Genomic DNA, 23549 nt, shown 5'->3' on the forward strand with positions numbered 1-23549 from the left:
AGTGGATGACTGTAAGTGCTCCGCTAATCAGCTGAGAGGCACCTGAATCTCTGCTGGGTGGCCACCCAAGTGCTCAGCTTTCAGAGAACACTACTCAATACCTCACGCTTCTCTCTTTCCAAAATTTTACTTGTTTTGAACACAACTTTTATAAACAGGAAATTCACCTGGTTATGTTTTAAAAATAACTATACACTGTTTCCAGGTAAAGAGCTGACATTTTTCAGTCTTCAAATAATCCATTAAAACTGCTGAACCTTCAAACTTGTTACGGCCTCATTTCTCTCCTTTGCTTGGAAAACAGTTTTAAAATAAATGTTTGAAATTTGAAAATTCAGGCTCAGCATGTTTATTTTTCTTTCCTACAGGCACCATACACTCATCTATGCTGTACTAGCTGCTCATTTAAACATGGATTCACCAATGCAAGTGTTCACGGCTAATGTCAGTGAGTGGTGTGTACTTGCTTGGTTCTAAGAACACACAACCTATGGCCCCAATTCTACAAATGAATCTGGACAGGTGGATCCTTACCCTCAAATGACATGATCTCACTAGCTTTTCTCACATTAATGTGAAGTTGAAGTCTCTGGCCCCATTGATGTTATTGGGGGAAAAACCTCCCTTTTTGCAGTTGGAGACAGATTTACAACTCCAATAAAATCAGCCCTGAGTTTAGAGCCCCAGCAACTCAGTAAAGTTAAAATTGGATTGTGAGAAGCGCTACAGTTCTAAGTCCAGTTCTAAGTCCCAGGTCAGTGAAGAATGTTGATATCAGAGGCGAAAAGGACTTAAGATTCTCTTACTCTTTTAAAGGGCAACATGAAGCATACACAAACAAAAAATTAAGATGATGGTAAGGGAAAATGTAATTAAAATAAAACTGAAAGAACTCTATATTAACACCAAGAAATCAAAGATCATTTGCATACCGGTGACAGTGATCCTGGGGGTGTCTGATACATGTGGATAGGTGGCACAGAGGGTGGTGGTTGGACAAACTGGCTCGGCGTCTGACTCTGCTGCAGCTGTGGTGGAGTTATGTAAGGATTAGCTCTACTGCTTAAGCTGGTATGGCGATATGGGTTATATCCTTGTTGAGCTGTTCCATGGGGAGGAGTAGTAAAGTTTGCAGGTGGAGGACAACTCTCTGGAGGAGTCTGATAAGCACTGATTCCCACCAGGGAAGTAGGTGGTGCACTATAGGATGATTGTGACTTCGGAACATTTGGTGAAAAAACATTCTGCCCCTCTTGTGATCCAGGCAGGAGCGGGAGACAAGTAGGAGTTTTGGAGAAGGCTGATGACCCAACAGGTGGCGTCACTGTTGTTAAGGGTGTCTGCCCAATGCTTCCAAATGGATCACTGCTACTAGGTACCTGGGAGAAATAGCTAAAAGTTTGTGGTGGGTTAGGACTAGCAGAAGTCTGACCCAAGAAGCTGTCCTCTTCTCCAACATCTGTAGAATCATCTGCATTGAAACATACAGCAACGGTTAACAGAGTAGTTTAAAGGAATTTTATCATTATCTCTGTACTCAGAAACTGTTCTATAACAGTATGAACTATTTCCAATGTTTTACTTATCAAGTGCTTTAGCAGAATTTAGGCAGCACGTTCTTGAAAATTAAACATGCTATGTGCACTGGAAGGTAGTAAGCTCCAAAAACATTTGAATGACTTTACAGTTCATTTTAGAGACACATAAAACAATTTGAGTTATTTAAAATTCCTCCATTTTCAGCCTTAGATCTGAATTCCTCTTACAGTATGCTTATCACACTAACCAAACAAACATTTTAGTCACATAGTAAAAAAGTGACATTATAAGATATTCACCCCTTTACTTTCCTCCACCTGCAAAAAGAGGAACATTTGAACACATTCTGTGAAAAAGTCAACAAACCATTCACTGAAGGATGATATACTCCAATTCTGTTGTATTCAAAGGAAAAGCAAGTTCCAGAGTACATGGACATTACTGGAGCAGTTTGGCAAAAGTGCCCTCTATCTCTCCCATAAATCAACAATATAACTTGGAGACAAGCTTAGAGCCAACATGCCACTAATTGTTTCTAATCATATTTAGTATCCACATCACAACATTGTTTTTACGCAATGAGTGGAAGCTGCAGCTAACTGCACAAGGCCCTGTAGATATCCAATTGCTTACTGCAGCCAGGTGAAAACATTTACATTAGACAAGCTGCCTTGCAGAGCTTGTACAACTGATTGGCTTGTCCTCCATCCCACCAGCTTTCAACGTATCACTGATGGTGTTGATTTGCTTCCTGGGCAACCTTCCTACGAAGTAATCCCTCAATTTACATGGTGGTTGCTTCCTGGGCAACCTCCACGTAAATCACATAAATCAAATTTACGCAACCTTCACATAAATCAAATTTTGCATAAATTGGGGACTGGAGGGGGTGGGGAGATCCCTGGAATTCCCCTGGCTGGAGGATTGGGCAGTTGGAGACTCTGCAGAGTTCTGCTGCTCCCCGGACTCCCTCAGCTGGGTGAAGCTGGGGAGCAGCAGCACCCTGCCGCCATTCCAGCGGCCCACTTCTGCCGGCTGGGGAAAGTTGGGGGGGGGCAGCCATGTGGCCCCCACCTTCTCCCAGCGGGTAGGCACACAGCTGCTTGCAGCGCGGTTTCTGCCAGCTGGGAGAAACCACCTCTCCAGCCTCTTGTTTGCCCACTGGGCTCCCAAGCTGGGGAGCAAAGCTTGAATTTGAGGCTTCCCAGACTTACATAGCACATTCTTTTGTTTCTGATGTTGGCCTTTTAGGTCCATCGAAATATCAGCTCGTGATTTCCCCACATACTGGGCATACCATGCTCTGTGCATTGTCTCATAATACCACCTATTATAGTCTTTCACCATAGCAACCGTTTGTAGGCTTTACTAATGGAGGGGTCATGCTGATGTTATGGGCTTTTTTATACATGACACTGGAAAGCCTGTCATACATATTGTAACTTGACCCAAAATATCTCTGTTATAGAGCTGACTTTTTGGTAAGTGTTCATGGGCCACAAAAAATTGGCCCAAGGACCAAATATGGCCCGTAGGCCTGTAGTTGGACCACCCTGACTTAGACACTAAAGAAAGAGCCACCTTAACCTCCCAGAGCTCCTGCTTTCCAATGCTCCAGCAACATAAAACAGAGGAATTACCAGATACCTCAGAGCCAGCATAGCTAGCTCATGTTTGTGGGGAGCATCCTGGTCTCAGCATTGCTGCATTTCAGCAATCCCTGACTTGTAGAATAGCTCCCCAAAAGCTGTCAACAGCCAACATAATTCAGAGACGCAATTAAACTCTTCTAAGTTACACTAGGAACTAAAATGACGCCTAGACTATGAGAGAGAATCCATAAAACCATTTTTCTCCCCCTTCATTTAACCATGGACAAAACAACCATTGACAGCTGTTTGCAACCTTTAACTACACAGAGATATGCAGCCAAGAAAGCCACGTCTCATAATGCTAGTGCACTGAGGGAATGGAGAAGAATCCACTGACACCCCAAGAAGAAAGACGACTGGTTCTGAAAAGCAGCTGTCCTCATTTTATTTTTTTTTTAAAAAATACAACATACCAACAAACAATTATCATCACAAGGGTAAGCCATACTAAAGTTAATTTTCTGCCCCTTATGAAAGAATGACATTATGCATTGTGGTTCCAAACTATTTCTTCTGAATTTGTGAGATTCTCTCACCTTTGTCCATTATATTATTCACTTCCAAAATGCAATTAAAAACCAATTAAATATTTGTACCACTATACAGCAAAGGCCATACTGGATTTTAAATTAAGGCCTAGGACACAAACTTATGCTTATATACTACTCTTAAATCATAAGAGAAAACCCACTTATGCTAAACAATATCTATCCAAAGATCCAGGCCATTATTTACCAAGACTAACCGCTACAATTAGCATTATTAAATTTCAATGGAAAAAGTGATGGCAGAGCACCTTCAGGTATGTATTTCTATTCTAATGCTTTTTTCCTCTGTTTTTCATCTCTTATGCCTGGATTTGTGTGTCTCTCTCTCTTTTATGATTATGCTGAACCCTTGAAGTTTTACTCATGTTTGTTACCAAAGAACTTAAAAATTCAACCCACAATCAGTTTTCCAATAACTAGTGAAAATTAAAAAGTTTTCTTATGATTACCTGTTTTCCTCTAACACTTCACAAGCTCTGCCAATGAGGTGACACATTTCAATATATTACTTTCCAATCCAGCCAAAAGGAACCAGGAACTCAGCTACGATTAATTACCAAGATAAGGACTATTTATGTGCTTCCTGCAGACATGTAACTTTGTTTTTGAAAACTCTCATAACTGCTACCTTTTTGATCTCCCAGTTATATTTTAACTTGTTTATCACAAGTAAACTCTAGATTATTATGAACTATAATAACTGACATTGGAGAAAGAACATTTCAAACATTTTTCCAACTGTGCCTGACCAACTTCTAGAGCAAAATACGAAGTACATCTTTGATCAAGCATATAGGACCGGAAACCCATAAACAGTTAGATTCCTGAGCGGCTAACTTCAAAAATCTTAACCTTTTTGGAAAAAACGGTTCAGTAAATCGTACTGCTCGTACAATTCTGGGGTTTCAAGTCAGTATTGCATAGATGGAAGGGACTGTCCACATGGATGTGATTGGAGGATCAGGGCCTTAAGCTATGTCTACCCTACAGCATAAAGCTGATTTTAAGGCACTTAGCTCAATTTTACAATGTGACTCTCTTCACTGCAAATACCATTAGGTCTATTTTAAGGAACACTAATGTCCTCACGCCAACCCTCTGTTGTGGGGTAACACCAAGTTTGAATTAATGCTAGTGGGGAAATGGTGTTACTTTAAATCAATTTTATTGGCCTCCAGAGGTATCCCACAGGTGTCCACTCTGGCTGCTTTCACCTCCACTGCTCTCCAGTGCACAGTAAGTAGGTAACATGAAGCCCAGGAATTTGAATTTGTTTCTTCTGACCAGCGTGGAGAACAAACCTCAGGAGCCATCCATCGCATCTAGCCATCATGACTGCTCAGGGTTCTTGTGATCCAAGTTTTCAGGGGCACAAAAGAGCTCGGCATGGGGCGAAGGGAATCCATGCTGAGCAAACCGCAAATCAGCAAATGAAATGCGGACATTTATGAGAAGATTTCACAGAGTGTGATTGACAAAGGGTATGCCTAGGATGCTCAGCAATGCCAGGTCAAAGTAAAGGAGCTCAGGCAGAATTATCAGAAAGTATGAGACGCCAACGGGTGAGCTGGGTCATCTTCCAAGACGTGTCGCTAGTACAAGCGGCTCGACACCCTACTTGGGAGGGACCCAACCACACTCCCCAAGGCTAGCAGGGACTCTTCAGGACACCATCCTCAGGACACTGGTCAAAGCAAGCACTATTATTTCTGGAATAGGTAAAAGAAAATGACACAAACTTTAAGGATGAGAGCAGTTAGATGACATTTCAGCACAAAGAGAAATTTTCCTTAAAGATTTTTAAGAAACTGAAAGAAGAGGGCTTGAAACCAAAATTAGCAGTGCAGCTCTGCCAGTAAAACTCCACTATGAGAAGGAGGTTAAAGCCAAACTACAACTCAGTTTGCACCACTAAGTTTTCTTTCAGCAGGTATGAAATGCAGTGACCGAAATCTGCCTTCTGGCTGCCCCGAAGAAAAAACAGGACAGTTCCAAAAACTACTACCACAGATAGACTTGAAATGGAAAATAAAAGGAGAAATGATGCCTCCCCTCTGATTACATATGAACCAGTACACTTTACCCTCAATTCAAGATCATCCAAGAAGACTTCCAGATTAGAACTGACATAACACTACATGCCCTCTGCCTCTCCATTTAATTCCTGATGCTGGTGCTAACCCTAGAAAACACAGTGAGACTGGGCACTTATCACTGAAAGAAAAGCTCATGAAAATGAAAGATCCACAGAAAAAAAAAACTTATTTTTAGGAGGCAGCTCAAGGCAGGTCATCACTGTTAAAATAGAGCAACAGCACCAACACAATGGCTACATCTACACGTGCACGCTACATTGAAATAGCTTATTTCGATGTAGCGACACACGTCCTCCAAGGCTGGCAACGTCGACATTCGGCAGCACCACATCGAAATAAGCGCTGCGAGGGAACGCCTACACGCCAAAGTAGCACACATCGAAATAAGGGTGCCAGGAACAGCTGCAGACAGGGTCACAGGGTGGACTCAACAGCAAGCCGCTCCCTTAAAGGGCCCCTCCCAGACACAGTTGCACTAAACAACACAAGATCCACAGAGCCGACAACTGGTTGCAGACCCTGTGCATGCAGCATGGATCCCCAGCTGCCGCAGCAGCAGCCAGAAGCCCTGGGCTAAGGGCTGCTGCACACGATGACCATAGAGCCCTGCAGGGGCTGGAGAGAGAGCGTCTCTCAACCCCTCAGCTGATGGCCGCCATGGCGGACCCCACTATTTCGATGTTGCGGGACGCGGATCGTCTACATGTGCCCTACTTCGACGTTCAACTTTGAAGTAGGGTGCTATTCCCATCCCCTCATAGGGTTAGCGACTTCCACGTCTCGCCGCCTAACGTCAATTTCAACTTCGAAATAGCGCCCAACACATGTAGCCGTGACGGACACGATTTCGAAGTTGGCGCCGCTACTTCGAAGTAGCGTGCACGTGTCGACGCAGCCAATATCAGGCAACAAAACCTCATCCTGCTGCACACTCAGTCCACTAACCACCACTCAACACTTTGTCCCATCTCCTTCTCCCCCATTTCTCACACAAGGGCTCCATTTCTTTCCCCTCTTCCTTCTGGCTACCCCCACAACCTTGTTTCGCCCGCCAGGATCCCCATCTCTTCTCTGTTCTGCTCCCCCTGCTGCCCTTGCACTGTGTCACACTTACCCTCCATATTACACCCCCCTCCACTGATCTCGGACACTGTTTCCTCACCACTACCACACCATTTACTCCCAGGCCTCATCCCATCTCATCCCAGTATCACTCCAGCTACCTGGGCCACGAGGGCCCCTCCCTCATCTCCCCACCACTCCACCCGCTGCGATGCCTTCCCCAATCTCCTTTCTCCCCACAATCCCCAGAAACCACTTCTCCCCTTTTCCCCCCAGACACCCTCAACACCAAGACCCCTGCACCGGGCCCCCAGGTCACTCCTCCCCCTCCAAAATCCCCAAGACCGAGTCCCCCACACCAGGGCCCCCACCTCAGCCCCCTTCCCTCCAGCTACCCTGAGCACCAAGTCCTCCCACCTGGACCCATCGCCTCTCCCTCCCCAGACACTGAGTCCCCCACACCAAGGCCCCCATTTCATTCCTCTCCGCCGTGAAACCCCCAACACCGAGTCCCCCACACCAGGGCCCCCCTCCGAGCCCCCCTCTCCCCAGCTACCATGAGCCCCAAGTCCTCACACCTGGACCCCTCTCCTCCCCCTGCCCCCAGACACCCCTAACACCGAGTCCCCCACACGAGGGCCCCCAACTCACTCCCCGCTCGCGTACCTGCGCCGAGGAGAGCAGGTCCCGGGGGCGCGGCGGGCGCCTGGCTGACCGGGATGAAGGGCACAGCGAAACTGAACTCGGTGGCCGAAGAGGAGAAGAGCAGGTTGGTGCCGCCGGCAGAACCGGGCCCCGGAGCTTTCGTGGCGGCCATTACTGCGGCTCTTCCACGTCTTCTGGCCAGGCAGCTGGAGCGCCCAGCTCGGCCCTTTCCGCCCTCAGCCCTGCCCGGCTCCAAGATGGCGGCGCCGGGACCCTTCCCCCGTAGCGTCAGGGGGAGAGGGGAGGGGCCGGCTCGGCCACCGCCGCCATTGCCGCCGCGGGAGGGCGGCCGCCTCGGCCGGAAGTTCAGGATTCGGCGGGCGCGTGGCTACGGCGGGGCGCAGGGCTCCATCTTCAGGAGCAGCAGGCCCGGCCCGTGCGCCTCGCCCGCAAGATGCCGTGTGTGGCCGACTGGCTGAACAGCCCCCTCAGCATCGTGCAGGGCATCTTCGGTGAGCGCGGGTGCGGCGGGTCAGGGCCCCCGGGGGTAGATACAGCGGGCCCGGATTAGGGGCGGGCGGCGGATACTAGGGCGCTCAGGGCGGATGAGGGGGGGTGAGTGAATGGGAGAACACTGGGCCCTGGGGACGGGCAGGAGCGGTTGTGGCGGCTGGGTCGGCGCAGAGCAGGAGGTCCAGGTACGGGCAGGGGCCGGGCCGGGCGGGATGTGCCTGGGGCAAGAGCGAGCTGGGAGCGATGCCAGCAGCGAGGTGCGCGGAATCGGGCTGGGGACTGTTTTGTGCTTTCAGAGCACCCCGAAATAGAGCACGGGGGAAAGGGGCGTTAAAATTGCCGTGCGGGACATATGTGAGAGTGCTGCTGCCCGTAACTCACCCGGTTGTGGGGCAGCCCGGACAGCTGGTATAAGACAAACTTCCAGAAAGTGTGGTAACACAGCAAATAATATTCACGTGCAAAAAGGTCTTTAAAAATGCTAGTGCAGGCGTTTCCCAATGAGAGGCCTGGCAGGGCAAAACATGCACAATCACTTGTAAGCCACTGTGTGTTCACATCGTTTGCACAATAGTCCATTCCACTTTGCAACAATTCTTCCATTCACAAAAAAGTCTGTTTTCCTCTGAAAAGATGCACTTGGAATGCAGTTTCTTCCCATTTGTAGGTCTTGGAAAAAAACCTTTACAGTGCTGAAAAAAGTATTGCAAGAGTAACACAGTCGTTGACCAGGGGATGTTAGGAAGTGATGGTGGCTGAAGTTCCTGAATTTGAGTCTGTTGTAATATTTTGCAAATTCTGCTGTGGGTTGAAATGGAAGGCAAGGAGAAAGGATCCCTTTATCCTAGAGCAGCATTTCCCAAAATGTGGTCCTCATTCCAGTAACGATCCTTGGAAAAAGAATACCGGTCCTTAGAAAATATGCAAATTATCACTATGTACTATTATTATTGTGAATAGATGAACTTAAAATGTATTAATTTTTCATTCTTTTTTTAAGTATACATTTATATTTTGGGGCTGCAAAAAAAGGTACCTAAAAACCCCATGTCCCAACTACATAAAGTTTGGGAAACCCTGTCCTGGAGGAATATTGGGCTCACTATGCAGAACACTTGGCTGAGGAAGTAATTCAGGAAGTCATTGGCATTGGGAGACCTTTGAGTGTGTAAGCAAGTGGAGGAGTAAAGGTAGCTAGCTGCCCTCTTTTTCTTCAGGTTTAAAAGAAAAAAGGCATCTGAGGTGGACTAGAAAGAACCTATTTTCAAGGACTTCCTAATAAGATGCGGATACATATGTATAATTTGGGGCCCCTTCAACACTGGACTCCAATTTAAGACGTATCGGAGGGGTAGCTGTGTTAGTCTGGATCTGTAACAGCAACGAAGGGTCCTGTGGCACAAACTGGACAGTCTCTACGTAAAAGAATAAATGCACACAAATCAGATATCAGAAATGGCAAGATACAAAAACCCGTAGGAGAGCACTTCAATCTCCCAGGCCACACAGTAGCAGACTTAAAAGTAGCTATCCTACAGCAAAGAAATTTCAGGACCAGACTCCAAAGAGAAATTTCTGAGCTACAATTCATCTGCAAATTCGACGCCCTCAGCTCTGGCTTAAACAAAGACTGCGAATGGCTGGCTAAATACAGAAGCAGCTTCCCCTCCCTTGGTGTTCACACCTCCAGATCAACTGCTGGTAGTAAGCCTCACCCTTGCTGACTGAGCTAACCTTGTTATCCTCACCCTTGCTCTGGCTTATTTATACCTGGCCCTGCAGATTTCCAAGACCAGCATCTGAAGAAGTGAGTCTGTGCTCACGAAAGCTCACGCTCACAACTTTTCTGTTAGTCTATAAGGTGCCACAGGACCCTTCGTTGCTGTTACAATTTAAGAAGCTATGCTTTTAATTCTGTCCCAGCTAAGTTAATGTATATAACAGTTTGGAGGGCTAGTGTGGACAGTCAAAACAAGTTAGATGTTTCTAAAACATGTTCTTCTCTAGGATTATAAATGTTTTTCTAATCTCCAATTTTAGCTAATCAATATTAGAAACTACATTTTGAAAAATACTTCTGGTCTTAACCAAAACATAATTCCTATTTTCTTAATTACTGGAATAGGAGCTTGTGCAGAACTAACACTTCCCAAAATTAACATCATGCATGCACAGTAAGTGGGAAGAGTAAAAGGTAATCCCACATATTCTCTGTGGTCTTCAGTATATTTGAAATCCAGGGTGTCTTGAGTTTTTCCCCCAGTTACAAAGTGGCTGTATTTTCCTTATCTCTCTGTTAGGGTCCTAACAAATGAGAGGATACAAATGGTATCAAGGTTGTTGTAATACTTGTGTATAGGAATAAAGTCCCTTAAAAGCCATTTCACACCAGCAGATTGAAAGTGAGTGTTGAATTACTCATAGTGCTGAATAAAAATCCAATGTACTCTATTATTGCTATTCCTAATGCAGTTTGTTTTGTAGCTCAAAATGGTCCAAGTCCTGACTGGGAGAAGAAAGTGACCGAATACTTTAGAGAGAAGCTAAAAGAAAATAATGCAGCTAACTGGGTAAACCTGGCTAAATTGTTTTGATTTTTTTCCATCCTTCCAACTCCTGCTTTCTTGCTTCTCTATTATAGCAACTTACTATTTTATTGGCAAGTTTGTCCTAAAAAATGCATATGTGGAACTTGCTCATACTTATCTGAAAAGGGACACCGTTGAGATTTCAGACCCGAAATTTGTTTTATGTTAAAGCTTTTTAAATGTTAAAAACCCACACAGTAAAATTATGTAAAGGTCTGATTCAGAGTGACTTCAGTGCACGTTGCATCAGGTTCTGAACTGCTGAATGCCACCTAAATGTGCTCCATTAGATGGCAGTAGCTGACAAATGTTATCTTCTGTTGTTTTTTGTATAGGTCTTAAAATCTGTCCTGATTACTTGTAAATTGGGGATCCATATTTTTGCTCCAAATGTTTGTGGTTTCCTGTGACATAGTATCTCATCATGATCTGTTATTGCAATACTTGACACTTCATCTGATTGGAAAGCCAGCTGTTAGGACTACTCCCCCACCAAACTGAAAGGGAGGAAAATTTTTCACTCCTCCCACAATAACTGCATTCTTTAGTGCAGGTGTGGCCAATAATTTTTGATGGGTGAAGGGGGAGGGTACTTCAAGAATTTGGTAAATGGTCAAGGGCTGTACTCTTTCGTGATATTATTGGAGGAGTGTGGTGTCTGGGATGGATGTTGGGTGCAGAAGGGAGCTTGGGGTAGGGGATTGGGAGGCAGTTTGAGTGAAGGAGGGGATTGGGGTTCAAAGTCCTGGGGTGGTGGTGGGGAGATGTGTACAGGAGAGGGTTCTGACCTGGAGGAAGGGTGTAGGAGAGGGTGCAGAGTCTGGGAGGGCATTATGACCTGGGAAAGGATGCAGGGGTTTGGATTGTGACTGGTGCAGGGGATTGGGGTGTAGGGTCTAGGAAAGGGTGTGGATACAAGAGCAGGAGTTGAAAGAGTTAGGTTGTGACCTAGGGCGGGTTGGAGGGTGTTGAGATGTGTGGGGAGGCAGAGCCAGGTTCCAGCATGAAGGCACCTACCTAGATCAATCAGGAAGGCTTCCTGCCATGCTCCTGCACACTACTCAGAGCAGTCTGCTGTAGGCCCATGTGCCTCTCTGAGCACTGCTGTGAGCCTGCATGGTGGGAAGAGGCTTCGTGTGCTCCCCCACCAAACTGAGAGGCAGGATCACCCCCAGCACAATCTCGTAGCTCCCATTGATCCATTTTGTGAATAATACACAAGATGGAATAGAATTTTCTCCCTTTCTTTATGTTCGTCCCATAGAGTAAAAAGTAGTAAAACCTTACATATTTGTTTACTTGAAAGCAAGCGGATCTGATTAAAAATAAACACTTGGTTTGAGGTTTAGTAAAAAGTTTCCAGTTTTACATGGTCACTTTTCTAATGATGATCATATTTTAAGATGAATATCCCCTCCCCCCATCCCCTCAAAATCTTGAAATCCAATCAAGACTAGTTTTTTCAAAACCAAATACACTTCTCGTATAGCTTGTGCTGCTGCCATTCAAGTGATGTAGAATTTGGTTTTTCTAGACAAAACATGTTTTTCTCTTTCCCATTGGCATATCGTCCCATATGGAAAAGCCTCCTGGATCTTAAAGGCTGTGTCTACACTAGCCCCAAACTTCGAAATGGCCATGCAGATGGCCATTTCGAAGTTTACTAATGAGGAGCTGAAATACATATTCAGTGCTTCATTAGCATGCAGGCGGCCGCAGCACTTCGAAATTGACGTGGCTCACAGCTGCGCAGCTCGTCCTGACGGGGCTCCTTTTCGAAAGGACCCCGCCTACTTCGAAGTCCCCTTATTCCCATGAGCAGATGGGAATAAGGAGACTTCGAAGTAGGCGGGGTCTTTTCGAAAAGGAGCCCCGTCAGGACGAGCTGCGCAGCTGTGAGCCACGTCAATTTCGAAGTGCTGCGGCCGCCTGCATGCTAATGAAGCACTGAATATGTATTTCAGCTCCTCATTAGTAAACTTCGAAATGGCCATTTGCATGGCCATTTCGAAGTTTGGGGCTTGTGTAGACACGGCCAAAGAAACTTTACATTTTGGCTGTCTTTACTTGGTCATTTGAAACTGTGGATGTTTGATAGCCAGAAGAGTTGTATGCAGTATTTTACTTGTTTTTGCAGTGACATGGTTGTGTGCCCTTCAGCTACGTCTATATGTGCCACTTTTTCCAGCAGCAACGTGGTAATGAGCAGTCTGGAAGATGCTAATAAGGCACGGATGTAAGTTTCCCACACCTCATTAGCATATGGCCACGTGATTCAGAGTCCAGAAGAAGCTCTTCTGGACTCCAAAATACATGTATGAATGGAAAGAGGGTTTCCTTTCAGAAGATCAGTACAGGCCACATGTCCACACATGTGTTTTGGAGTCCGGTAAAGCTTCTTCCGGATGCCAAATCACGTGGCCATATGCTAATGAAGCATGGGAAGTTTACATCCTTGCCTAATTAGTGTCTTCCAGACTTCTCGTTACTATGCCACTTCCGGAAGAAGTGGCACATGTAGATGCAGCTGTCGTGTTTCCCATTATTCAGTATTGTGCTTTTCCCTGTTAAAATTAATAAAAATCAAGATTTTTGTAAAAACCTTCTGCAGGATAGGTGCATCCTGCAGCATGTGAATCTTTACTCTTGTGTTGCCCAGAAAAAAGTCAGCCAGACCTGTTTCCTCATTGGCTTACCTCTTTTCAGGGATTCTTGGTAATTTTACTAAGGTTTTTTTGCAGCTAATAAGTCCTTACCAGGATGGTTTCTTATCATAAAGAAGTTCAAACTAAAGTTCTCAAAGTTCAAAAGTTTAAGTCCATATACTGAAAGTTCATATATTAACATTTATGTATTCATCAGTCTACTCCCATGTCTTTCTACTGGAGCCTTTCCTGCTTTTTCAGGCCATTCCCAAGCCCTACCTTATTGGAGTCTTTTCTCCCTTGGTGTCTCAGGGTCTTGTGCAGAATTCTTCTATTCTCTGCGTCACTCAGCCTGTGCATAAGTTTGTGTCTCCTCTTGGTGTCTCATTACTGAGGCTGCTCCCTTGCCCAAGAGTCCTGATTGGGTTCCATGAACTTCATTTGTCCACCCTAGGGAGGAGATTTAGCTGTGTCACAGGTGGGGCTGAAACACATTTCTTTCTAAAGGGCCAGCCTCCCTATGACGGTGACTTGTACAATTTTAATTTTTAATAAAGTATGCTTCAGAGGAGCTTTTACAAAGGACAGGTGATTTAATATAGTGCAGGGAAGGAATTAGTGTCAAATATATAAAAAAGGGACATGCAGAAATTGAAAGCTGGTTCAAGAAACACTGTCAACTTGAATTTATTTTTAATTAAAAAAAAAAAAAGATTTCTGATAAAACGTCCTTTAAACAGCCTGTCTCTGAAATTCTGTAAAAGGTTTGCGCAGTGTTTTTCCTATGCTTGTGTTAAAGGTCCAAGAGTAGCACTACCAAAAATAGGGCCACCTCCATCCCTTCCTTCCTTCCTTATTCAGTACCACTTTCAACTTTGCTCTTTCCCAGGCTTTGATGTAACAGCAGCAGGATATAAGTGCAACTGGCCCTCACCAAGTCTATGAAATAGATGGTATACAAATCTGTCAAGTGGCCAAAGTAAACAAACTGAGACAAGATACAGGAATATACTTTCTCTCCTCTTTTAATTGTACTAATCAATTTCAGATGGAAATGTGATTTACATTGTTGGATGAGAAAAGCAAAATTAAGCACACCAGGGTGATAAATCTTGCTCACAATAGTGAAGTCAGTGAGAAAAATAAGTGAATAATAAGGAGAGCTGGAAGACGTGAAGATAGTAACTAAAATATAGGATTCTATTGCTACATTCCCAAACTTCCTTCATGGTACTTATGACTGTTTTATGTATCTCATTTAAAATAAAGTCAACTATTAATTTTAAGTTAGTTCATACTTTTTAAAGGTGCCTTCATTGAATGATGTTCCGCTACATTACCTGAAGCCCAACAGTTTAGTGAAATTCCGCTGCATGGTTCAAGATATGTTTGATCCTGAATTCTACATGGGAGTCTATGAAACAATTGACCCAAATACTAAAACACGTGTAAGTAAAATACTTGTGCACTGCTAAGGTACATGTTTGGTGTGAACTAACTTTTTTCATTGTCTTTACCCTTCTGCATCTACTGACCTGAATTGTTTGAGTATTCAAAATCCATACAACATTAGTTCGGTTTCAACAGACTTAAGTGGCATTCAGGACATAACATTTTACTACATTTTGGGTTGTGATCTGCCAGAAATAAATAAAATTGCTGCATTTATTGTGGGATGTTTATGAACTGAAATGAATCCCTTCTCTGTTTAAATTCTACACACATTAAAAGTTTGCACAGTATGATTTTGGAAGGACTTTATCCTAACGATTTTGTTTCTGTAGCAGTAATAAATCATCTGATTAAAGATGTTGAAAGAGACTTATCATATTGCTTTTTTTTGGCAGGTTTTGCGTTTTGGTAAATACAGAGATGTAGCAGAATGTGGGGTAAGTTGTACAAGAGCTGTACAATGTAAGAACTAGCCCTTAATTTAGTATATTATTTGAGCTTTTCATTCTTGATTCCTCTTTCTCCGTATATGATCTCCAAGAAAATATGCAGTGAGCCTTCAAATCAATTAAAATGCAGTGGATTTCCCTTTCCTTGTCTACCAGATACCATCTCTGCCACTTTTAGTGTTGGTTTTTAAAGAGCCACATGGACAAGATTTGTGCCAACCTCTTTGTCTTTCCCTTCTCTGTTTCTTTTGATTTGTGTCTTAAAATTGTGGAAACCAAAATGTTTTAAATATTGTAAAATGCAGTTCATATAAAAATATTGTAAAGGTGCATGTTAATAGCTTTTTCAATCCTTCAGCTCAGTTCCTGGAAATACACAGTTCTGTGGATTCAAACCTGCAGGTTTGGGGAGTATTCCTTATTGCTCGTTGGTCTTGAGCCTGCTCCATGTCACTTAAAATTAGTTTTGCATATAGGTGTTGTTAGTTGTAGCCAAATCGCATCAAGAAGTTAGATTACTGGCGAAGTATGTTCCTTAAAGGAATTTACTCTTAGAAGTTTACTAGTGAAATTAGTTTACTTTTTAAAAAAGTAGACCAACTTAATTAGGACTAGAATTGCAGTCACTATTACAAACCTTTGAGGGGAAAAATCGAGGCCTCCATTCTACTTTACAAATATATCTGAGTTTGTGATTATAAGCTCATTCTGCTGACTTAAGCTGCTCTTACTATTGTGGCACAAATATGTGACAGAGGGTAATTAACAGTAATTGCTTTCTTTACATACATTCTTGAATAAGTTTAAAAAGTGAGTTTTTCATTGTCGTTCACGCAGTTGCATTGAGATTGCATTTGACACTAAGAAATCCATTACTGAATTGTTGACCCATAGTGGGGAATCGTTTAAATAATGATTGCTTCTCCAATGGGTTAAAGTGGTGAAAGTACCAGAAGTTATTGAAACAATGGAATAAGTCATGCAAAAATTGCAGAATGTCTGTTTTCTTATGGTACCAAAAATATTGTCTGGAAGGTGAAACAAAACATGGAAAAGAAGTATGGAATGCAATCTAAAATTGCCACTGGATTGCTTAAGTTTTTTGTAGTCTGAATTTTTGTGCTTTAGGTAGCAAATTGTATCATGAGGAAGCTACTTATTTTAACATATGGCTAAGTACGTAATTCTACTGAGACTAAGGTAATGATTTAAAACAAATGTACTCAGTGTTAAAAACCTAAACCTCATGATCTATTATTGGTATCCTAGTCTCAACAAGAAATTGATTTAAACTCCTCGCAAATGGTCACTTTGGAAAGGCAGACCTTCTACTGTGTTCCAGTGCCTGGGGAGTCAGCGTGGGTGAAAGAAATATCCTTTTGTTGAAGCCTGAGGTGTTTTAATTATGACAAATTTATGTAAAGTCCCATATATTTTGAGGGAATGAGAGGACAGCTACTTAATGTAGATATACCTCATTGGGGGACAGCACCACAGTACAATTTACACAACTGTTGTAATATTTCCTTATCCAAGAAGGTAACTGGGATAATACTGCTTGTACTGGCTGACTTTTTTTCAAATTAGTGTGGTAGTGTCCTTAATTCTTAATTTTACGCATATATTAGTGCGAGTCAGGCTCGAGTTAGCCCTTCAACATCCTACACTCCAAGTCGGCACAAAAGGAGTTATGAGGAAGATGAAGATGTGGAGCTACATCCATCTAAACAGAAAGAGCAGCATATGGGTAACATTTGATATATTAATGATTGCTCGTTCCAGTACCATCGTGAACTATGTACCAGGTTAAATCACCAGTGCTGTCCAGTCTTGTTCACTGTGATGGTTGAACCATGAATGGAAACAAATGTGAAAACCAGTAGCTGAACTTGTAAACTAGCCCAGGACAAATGTTACAGAGTATCCCTTTGTTTTCTGTTGCTTTACAAAAACTACTAGAAGTAGTGTGGCTACTGTATGAACAAAGGAAAGGCTTCAGGCACTGAGTTTAATTTTCAGTTCTGTCACAAACTTCCTGTGTGACCTTCAGAAAATCACTTTATCTTAGTGTGTCTATTCCCTGCCCAAGAAGAGGAATAAAATGGTGGAATTGTCAATTGTAAGCTCTTCGGGATAGGAATTGTCTCATTACATGTATAGAAAACACTTACCAAAATGAGACCTAAATATCAGTTAGGCGTGCCTTACTGTGAAGAATGATTTAGGTCTCAAGAGCTATCCCCACTTTACTTCTATCTGTCCAATGACAGTCCCTGCTACCTTCCTTTTTAAAGGAATCTAATTGATTTGTATTACCTGGAACTGATTTGTTCTCTCCAGAGGTTGGAAGGGAAGATGAGGAATACCAGGCATTTGAGGCCTGCTAAAAAGCCCTAAAATCATGGGGCATAGGTGAACGGCTGGCTTGGGGAGGCCCAAGGCCCTGCCACTTCTGTGCCCATTAAAACCCAGCCCCCATTGTGGCCACTGGCATGTGTTCCCAGCATCCTCCCAAAGTGCTGGGCAGCCATGTGGCCTCTGGAGCAGATGGACAGCCATGCCACAGCTCTAGCCTTAACTGGTGGCCAAAGTGTGGGCAGGACCACCCTTATTACATTACTCACTGTCCATACCTAAAATCCAAACTTGGACAAAAGCTGTTAGTTAAAGCCTTTTTTTTCCTTGGTGTTCATCACATGAAAGGTCAGATTTTTAAGGTTTTAAGTATTTAAGAGTTTACAGTTTAAAGTACATCTTTTTCTTATACATTTTTCTTTTTTTGTATGAACGTAAAATAGCCTGTAGTGTAAAGAAAGCAGTTACAGAATGGTATTTTATTTTTGTATTAGAAAATTAAACCTAAAGAGATTCTAGAGAGAAGGAAGGATGGTAATTAGGGTGCTAGGAGTTCACTAATGAAGTGCTGTGCTGCATACGCAGGACTTCATTAAGCAAATCCCCCCCACCCCACCCCCAGTGAAAACTTGGAAGTAGTGGCTTGTGTCTAGCCATGGCTCACCTGCCGGTACTTCGAAGTGCCAGAGCAACTTTGAAGTCCCTTTACTCCTCAAAATTTCATCGTGGGGCGGGGAGGAATTTGCTTAATGAAGTGCTGTGTATGCAGCACAGCCCTTCATTAGTAAACTCCCAACACCCTAATTATCATCCTTCCTTCAAAGGAGGGTGGTAGTGTAGACAAGCCCAAAGTATGTTATTTCAGTTAAACTTGTTTTTAAATACAAGGTGCAAAATGCAACATTTCTACAGGTCTACACAAATGATAAATTGCCTTGCAGATGACAATGTAATGGTAACAGGTAGACAGTAATATAAACCTCTTGACGATATTTCAGTCTCCAAAACAAACATATTTTCAAGCCTAAACTCCTACATTTTCATCAGAATAATAATTTTGGGGGATGTCCATAAAAATCTTTTATATTTATGAGGGAGAATAAAATACTACCTAGTTGAAACTACTGCTTTGTTGTTCTTCCATGATTTCTTTATAATGCAACATGCTTCTATATTGGTTTATGAATGAAGGAGAATTGGTTAGATTTACTTTTATGCTTAAATAAGCTGTACAAGCCTGTCATTCCTTCATGTTATAGGGAATATAGGTGATATCCATGGGTGTGGAGAGCCAAAGCGATTAGAAACTGAAGCTTCTGCAGGACATCAGCTGATCTCCCCTAACTGCTCCCCTCCACTTGATCTAAACTTTCCACTGCCAGGAGAGAAGGGCCCTGCGTGTCTTGTAAAGGTAACTAGACCATGGGGGGATAACCAAAGCATGACTGCCTCTTAGAGGGATAGATTAGGGGGTGGGAGGGAGAACCCAGAACAGTAACAGTGAGAAGTCTGTTACCTTGAATGTGTCTGTCAGTTCAGGACACCCAATATAAGAATGATATTGACTCTTGGGCTCTTGAGTTAGTTGAAGATACACTCTTTTAGTGGAAAAAGATGTGAAAAAGCCAGAGAGCAAAAGTGCAGTGTTTGTTTTAACTTCATATTTGAAATAGTTTCTTTTTGATCAATACCTAATGTTGACCATGAAACTGCATCAGTAAACCTAATCTATGCTGTTTCTATATTTAGCATGCTGTTCTTCAACAATCTTATTCTGCAGTTAGCATTTCATCCTTTATTGAACAAGCATAGAATATAGTGGTTTACCACTGTTTGGCAGAAAAAGGTGGTTGATGTAAATCCTACAAAAAGTGTTTTTTTTCCCCAATCCAATATTAAAATTATGGACCAGAAGATACAGCCTCACCACCTAGAATCTCTTTAATCTATTGTTTACTGAGATGTCTACTCTTGTCTGATGACAGACAGTTCATGCTGTCTTTGTTCTTGCAGTACATCATTCTGTTCTGTCTGCATCTTTGTTTTATCATTCTGTCCCTGTGGCAGGTCTATGAGAGATGGGATAGTTTCAAAGTCAACGATACTCTTGAGGTATATGGCATTTTGTCTGTGGATCCAGCACTCAGCATAATAAACAATGAAGAAAGGTGAGACTTAGGCTCTGATTGTGATCTTCAGGGATTTATGAAGTTAAAAAGCAAAGTGCCCTTGAATTGTTGCAGCCTACAAATTATAAAAGTGTATAAGCATGTGTCTGAGAATTATTCTAAGCATGATTTTTACCTAAACTGAATGTAATGCTTGTGAGATTGTGAATTGACAGTGCTGAAAATTGAAGTCCCTGTCCACCATACAAGTACTACATAAGCCATGGCTTCACATGTTTCCTGAACAGTTTCAGTGTGCATCAAAACCATGGAGTGTTTGTTCATTTTTCACATCTATTGAATCTATGGTGAAAGGCTCCTCATTGCATAAGAGTTCATTTAGTGCTCTCATCTCTAAACCAGTGTTTCCCAATTTTATTTGGCCATGGAACCCTTCTACACTCAACAGAATTTTGCGGAACCCTTCATAATAGTCTCATATATAGCTTAACCCTTCTCAGCCCCAAACATGCCCCCTGCCCTCCCCAATCCCCAGGATTAACCCGCTCAGCCCCATACTGGCCCCCAGGACTAACCCATTCACCCAAAGAGGCCTCCAGCCTAACCCTGCTTGAACAAACTCCACCGGAGTTAGCTCGTCCCTTTACCTTCCCCAACATGGCATACAAACCTACCTTAGCCATCGGTGCTCCTCCAACTCTGGTCACGAGGGCACAATTTCATTGGCTGCCCTATGGCAATGCGAGAGACCGGTCTTGCAGCCAGTGAAAGGCGAGGATGACGCAGGAACCACAGGACCCAAATGGTTACCCTTTTGGATAGCTATCGTCTTCACTTGCCCCTCCCCCATTGCACGTGCACCAACTGCTTTGCTAGTGAGGGGCGTTCTGTGGTTCCAAGCCCTGCTGCAGCTGAAATAATGGAACTAAATTCAGTTGGTTTAATGACTGGATCCTTCCCTCTGCCCTGCTGGCCGTTAAACTAATTAAGTTTAGTTCTGCTGTTTCAGCAGGCGGGGAGCCACAGAGGAGTCGGTGGCAGCAGTGTCCAGAGCCGCAAATAACTCCTTAGAGCCAGCCACATGCAGCACCAGAACTGCAGGTTCTTGACCACTGATCATTTTCTCACAGAACCCCCATGTTCCATGGAACGTGACTTGGGAAACACTCTTCTTAAACTAATCTGTTTTCTTCTGCCAGGAAGAGGAGTCATGGTTAACGATTTCTTTTTTTTTCATATTGGAACATTTGTATGTTTGTGGTGATAGCATAATCCTGGTGGATAACATTAAGATGGATAGTCAGAAGACTAAAATAATTTAAAACAATTAAGAAATTTCCTGCTTTTAAATATTTTATTAAATATTCAATACGCTTTCAAGAGAAGCAGTACAAAAGGGGAAGAACTGAGGATACAAATATTTCAGAGAAGCTAAATTATTTCTTTGCATCAGTCTTCATCACAGAAGATAATGGGGAAGTATCTGTAGTTCTCAGGTAATGCAGATGAGATTCTGTCAAACTGAGTTAGTGTTACTGCTAGAAAAATGTTGTTATAAAGAAGACAGGTCAAGATAGTATTCACCTAAGATTTGAAGGAATTTCAAAGTGTTCAGAGGGTTAGTGAAATATTACAATTAATTTCTCCAACAAAGGATCGCAATTTAACCTTTTTTTCTTTTTAAGTGCTGGATAATTCTTGAGAAATAATTCTGGAGAAACTTGTTTCAAGACAAAGTAAATTTGTTGAAAAAATGTTAAAATTTCTAGAATATGTATAAAAGTACAGCCAAAACTGAGATGGGTCCTTTAGACAAGCAATTCAAACGATGGATTACATAGAGAGATAACAATATGAAATAGACAGTTTACCTTAAAGAGGACATAAATAGGATCATAATAGAAGTATACAGAATATTGAATGGTGTGAAGAAGTTGTCACACATTCTTATTTACTCTGAAAATACAAGAACAAGGGAACCTCCAGTTAAATTAGGACAACAGATTTTAAAATGATAGAGGATTATTTTTTTAATGCAGTGTGCCATTAATCTGTACATTTCACTGCTATAGATTAGGTAGACAAATGAAGAGGTTACTAAAATCTAAAAAAACGATCAGGACAGCTATTTAGACAGTGTCTAAACTTATATAAAATAAGGTGTGTGTGTGTGTGTGTGTGTGTGTGTGTGTGAATTTTTTTTAAATAGAAGCATAGAAATTCTGGTAACATCATGTAATTGGTGATATTTGGGAGGAAACGGCCCCAAAAGGCATGTTTGATGATTGTCATTGTCTTTGCTCCTTTCTCCAACTTCTACCATATTAGCCACTTTTGAAGAGAAATTACTCTTGGGAGAATTCTGCACCATGAACTTTAATATTGTGTGCATAGTATTTTAAATTCTGCAAAATTCTACATATTTTATCTGTCAAAGCAGCAATTATGCCCCTTTCTATTATGCTGGCAGTTTATTTCAGAATAACTTATCAAATGTATCTGATATTGACAGCAAATATGATCCAGGAAAATGTTTTTTGATGAATCAGTTCTGTACTAGGCTTTTCAATACAGAATTATGAGTAAAAATGCATTTGTGCATCTCTCAGTAGCAGCCCCAAGCTTAGGGAAGTCAGAGGTAAGGGAGGTGTTGAGATGAAGGAAGGAATTGCTGGGCTGAACCTCGAGTAGTGTTGTATGTGGGTGAGAACACTTTGCAACAAGATGGGGTTTTCTTGTTTGTTTATGTGGGGTGCAGGGGATTGCTAGGGACTTGGGGAGCTTCTCCCATGTAGATGCTGACTGATCCCTAGGCTCTCCCATTTTTTCCTGCTGAAGGCAGAACAGCCAGGGATCTTCTTCACCTGGGGGATATACCTGGAGGTGGCTCTAATTTTTTTTCCTCCCTGTCCTTCTCAAGCCCTTTAGAGGGAAGAGAAAAGAGTTCAGGGTGGAAGAAGTCCAGTCCCTCCCCAGGCAGGCCCTAGCTGGGGCACTACCAGCAATATGAAATTGACCAGTTTTAAAGCCACCAGTTTTCATGGCCATGAAATTTATCAAAATGGACTGTGAATTTGGTAGTGTACTAAAGATTAGTGGAGCACTTTACTTGTCTCTGATGCAAATCCATTCCAAGACAATAGTGACTGAATTTTGTTGCTATCTGATGTCTGTCTCTTCGGTCCAGTGTTTGCATTAAAATAAGGACTAAAATAAATGGGTACTACTTTTGGAACACCTCAGGCGGAATTATATAGTCACAAGGTCTGAATTGTTCTCTCAGTTCATTGAATGGTTTCTCATAGTTAGGCTGGGACATGCTGATGAGAATTTTTGACTCCATCTGCATTACCTGTTCTGTGGCTATGTAGAAAATTTAAGTGTCCAAGATTGACAACCTGGTAGGCTTTTAGAACACTGTAAACTTTCCTTGATGAACAAGATAGATATTCTTCATTATAACAGGTTTCTGTTTAGCATACAGAAATTTTATCAAGTAAAGTCTAACAGCTTTCATTTGAATGGTGGAATGACTTAAGGATTTGCTTCATTTACAAAATTAAAATCTATATACTCCAAGTATTTTCAGAAATACAGAAGACAGCACGTTGTATAAATCTAGTTTAGTAGTTTTGTGTTGTCAGTATATAAGATTTTCATGTATTTGGTATTTTGTTTTTTATAACTAAAAAAAAATGCGTCAAATAGCACTTTAAAGACTAAGAAAATAATTTATTAGATGGTGAGCTTTCGTGGGACAGACCCACTTCTTCAGACCATAGCCATACCAGAACAGGCTCAATATTTAAGGCACAGAGAACCAAAAAAAGTAATGAAGGTTGACGAATCAGAAAAAAAGAATCAAGGTTGATAATT

At 42.4% G+C, this 23549-nt stretch overlaps 2 protein-coding genes across 3 annotated transcripts in view; one reads left to right on the forward strand and one right to left on the reverse strand.

The window, feature by feature from the left end:
• Positions 1-7789, reverse strand: part of SEC23IP (SEC23 interacting protein) — a 41329-nt gene extending 33540 nt beyond the window's left edge. The window contains exons 1-2 of the mRNA XM_075000532.1: positions 7564-7789; positions 933-1471 (exon numbers count right to left, since the gene is read on the reverse strand). Coding sequence (XP_074856633.1) covers positions 933-1471; positions 7564-7714 — 690 coding nt within the window. The 5' untranslated portion in view covers positions 7715-7789. The remainder of the gene's footprint in view (positions 1-932; positions 1472-7563) is intronic.
• Positions 7790-7855: 66 nt separating this feature from the next.
• The window catches only part of MCMBP (minichromosome maintenance complex binding protein), a 33178-nt gene continuing 17484 nt past the window's right edge, over positions 7856-23549 (forward strand). Inside the window, exons 1-8 of one of the 2 annotated variants that reach the window (XR_012646320.1) lie at positions 7856-8054; positions 10540-10625; positions 14596-14736; positions 15136-15177; positions 16459-16560; positions 16807-16936; positions 18804-18955; positions 19612-19712. Coding sequence is in view for 1 of the 2 variants with exons in the window: in XM_075000533.1 (XP_074856634.1) it covers positions 7997-8054; positions 10540-10625; positions 14596-14736; positions 15136-15177; positions 16459-16560; positions 16807-16936; positions 18804-18955; positions 19612-19712 (812 nt within the window). In the remaining variant the exon portion in view is untranslated. The remainder of the gene's footprint in view (positions 8055-10539; positions 10626-14595; positions 14737-15135; positions 15178-16458; positions 16561-16806; positions 16937-18803; positions 18956-19611; positions 19713-23549) is intronic. The other variant, XM_075000533.1, reaches the window with a different exon arrangement.

The sequence above is a fragment of the Carettochelys insculpta genome, chromosome 7 (assembly GCF_033958435.1).
Source record: "Carettochelys insculpta isolate YL-2023 chromosome 7, ASM3395843v1, whole genome shotgun sequence".
NCBI classification, from domain to species: domain Eukaryota; kingdom Metazoa; phylum Chordata; order Testudines; family Carettochelyidae; genus Carettochelys; species Carettochelys insculpta.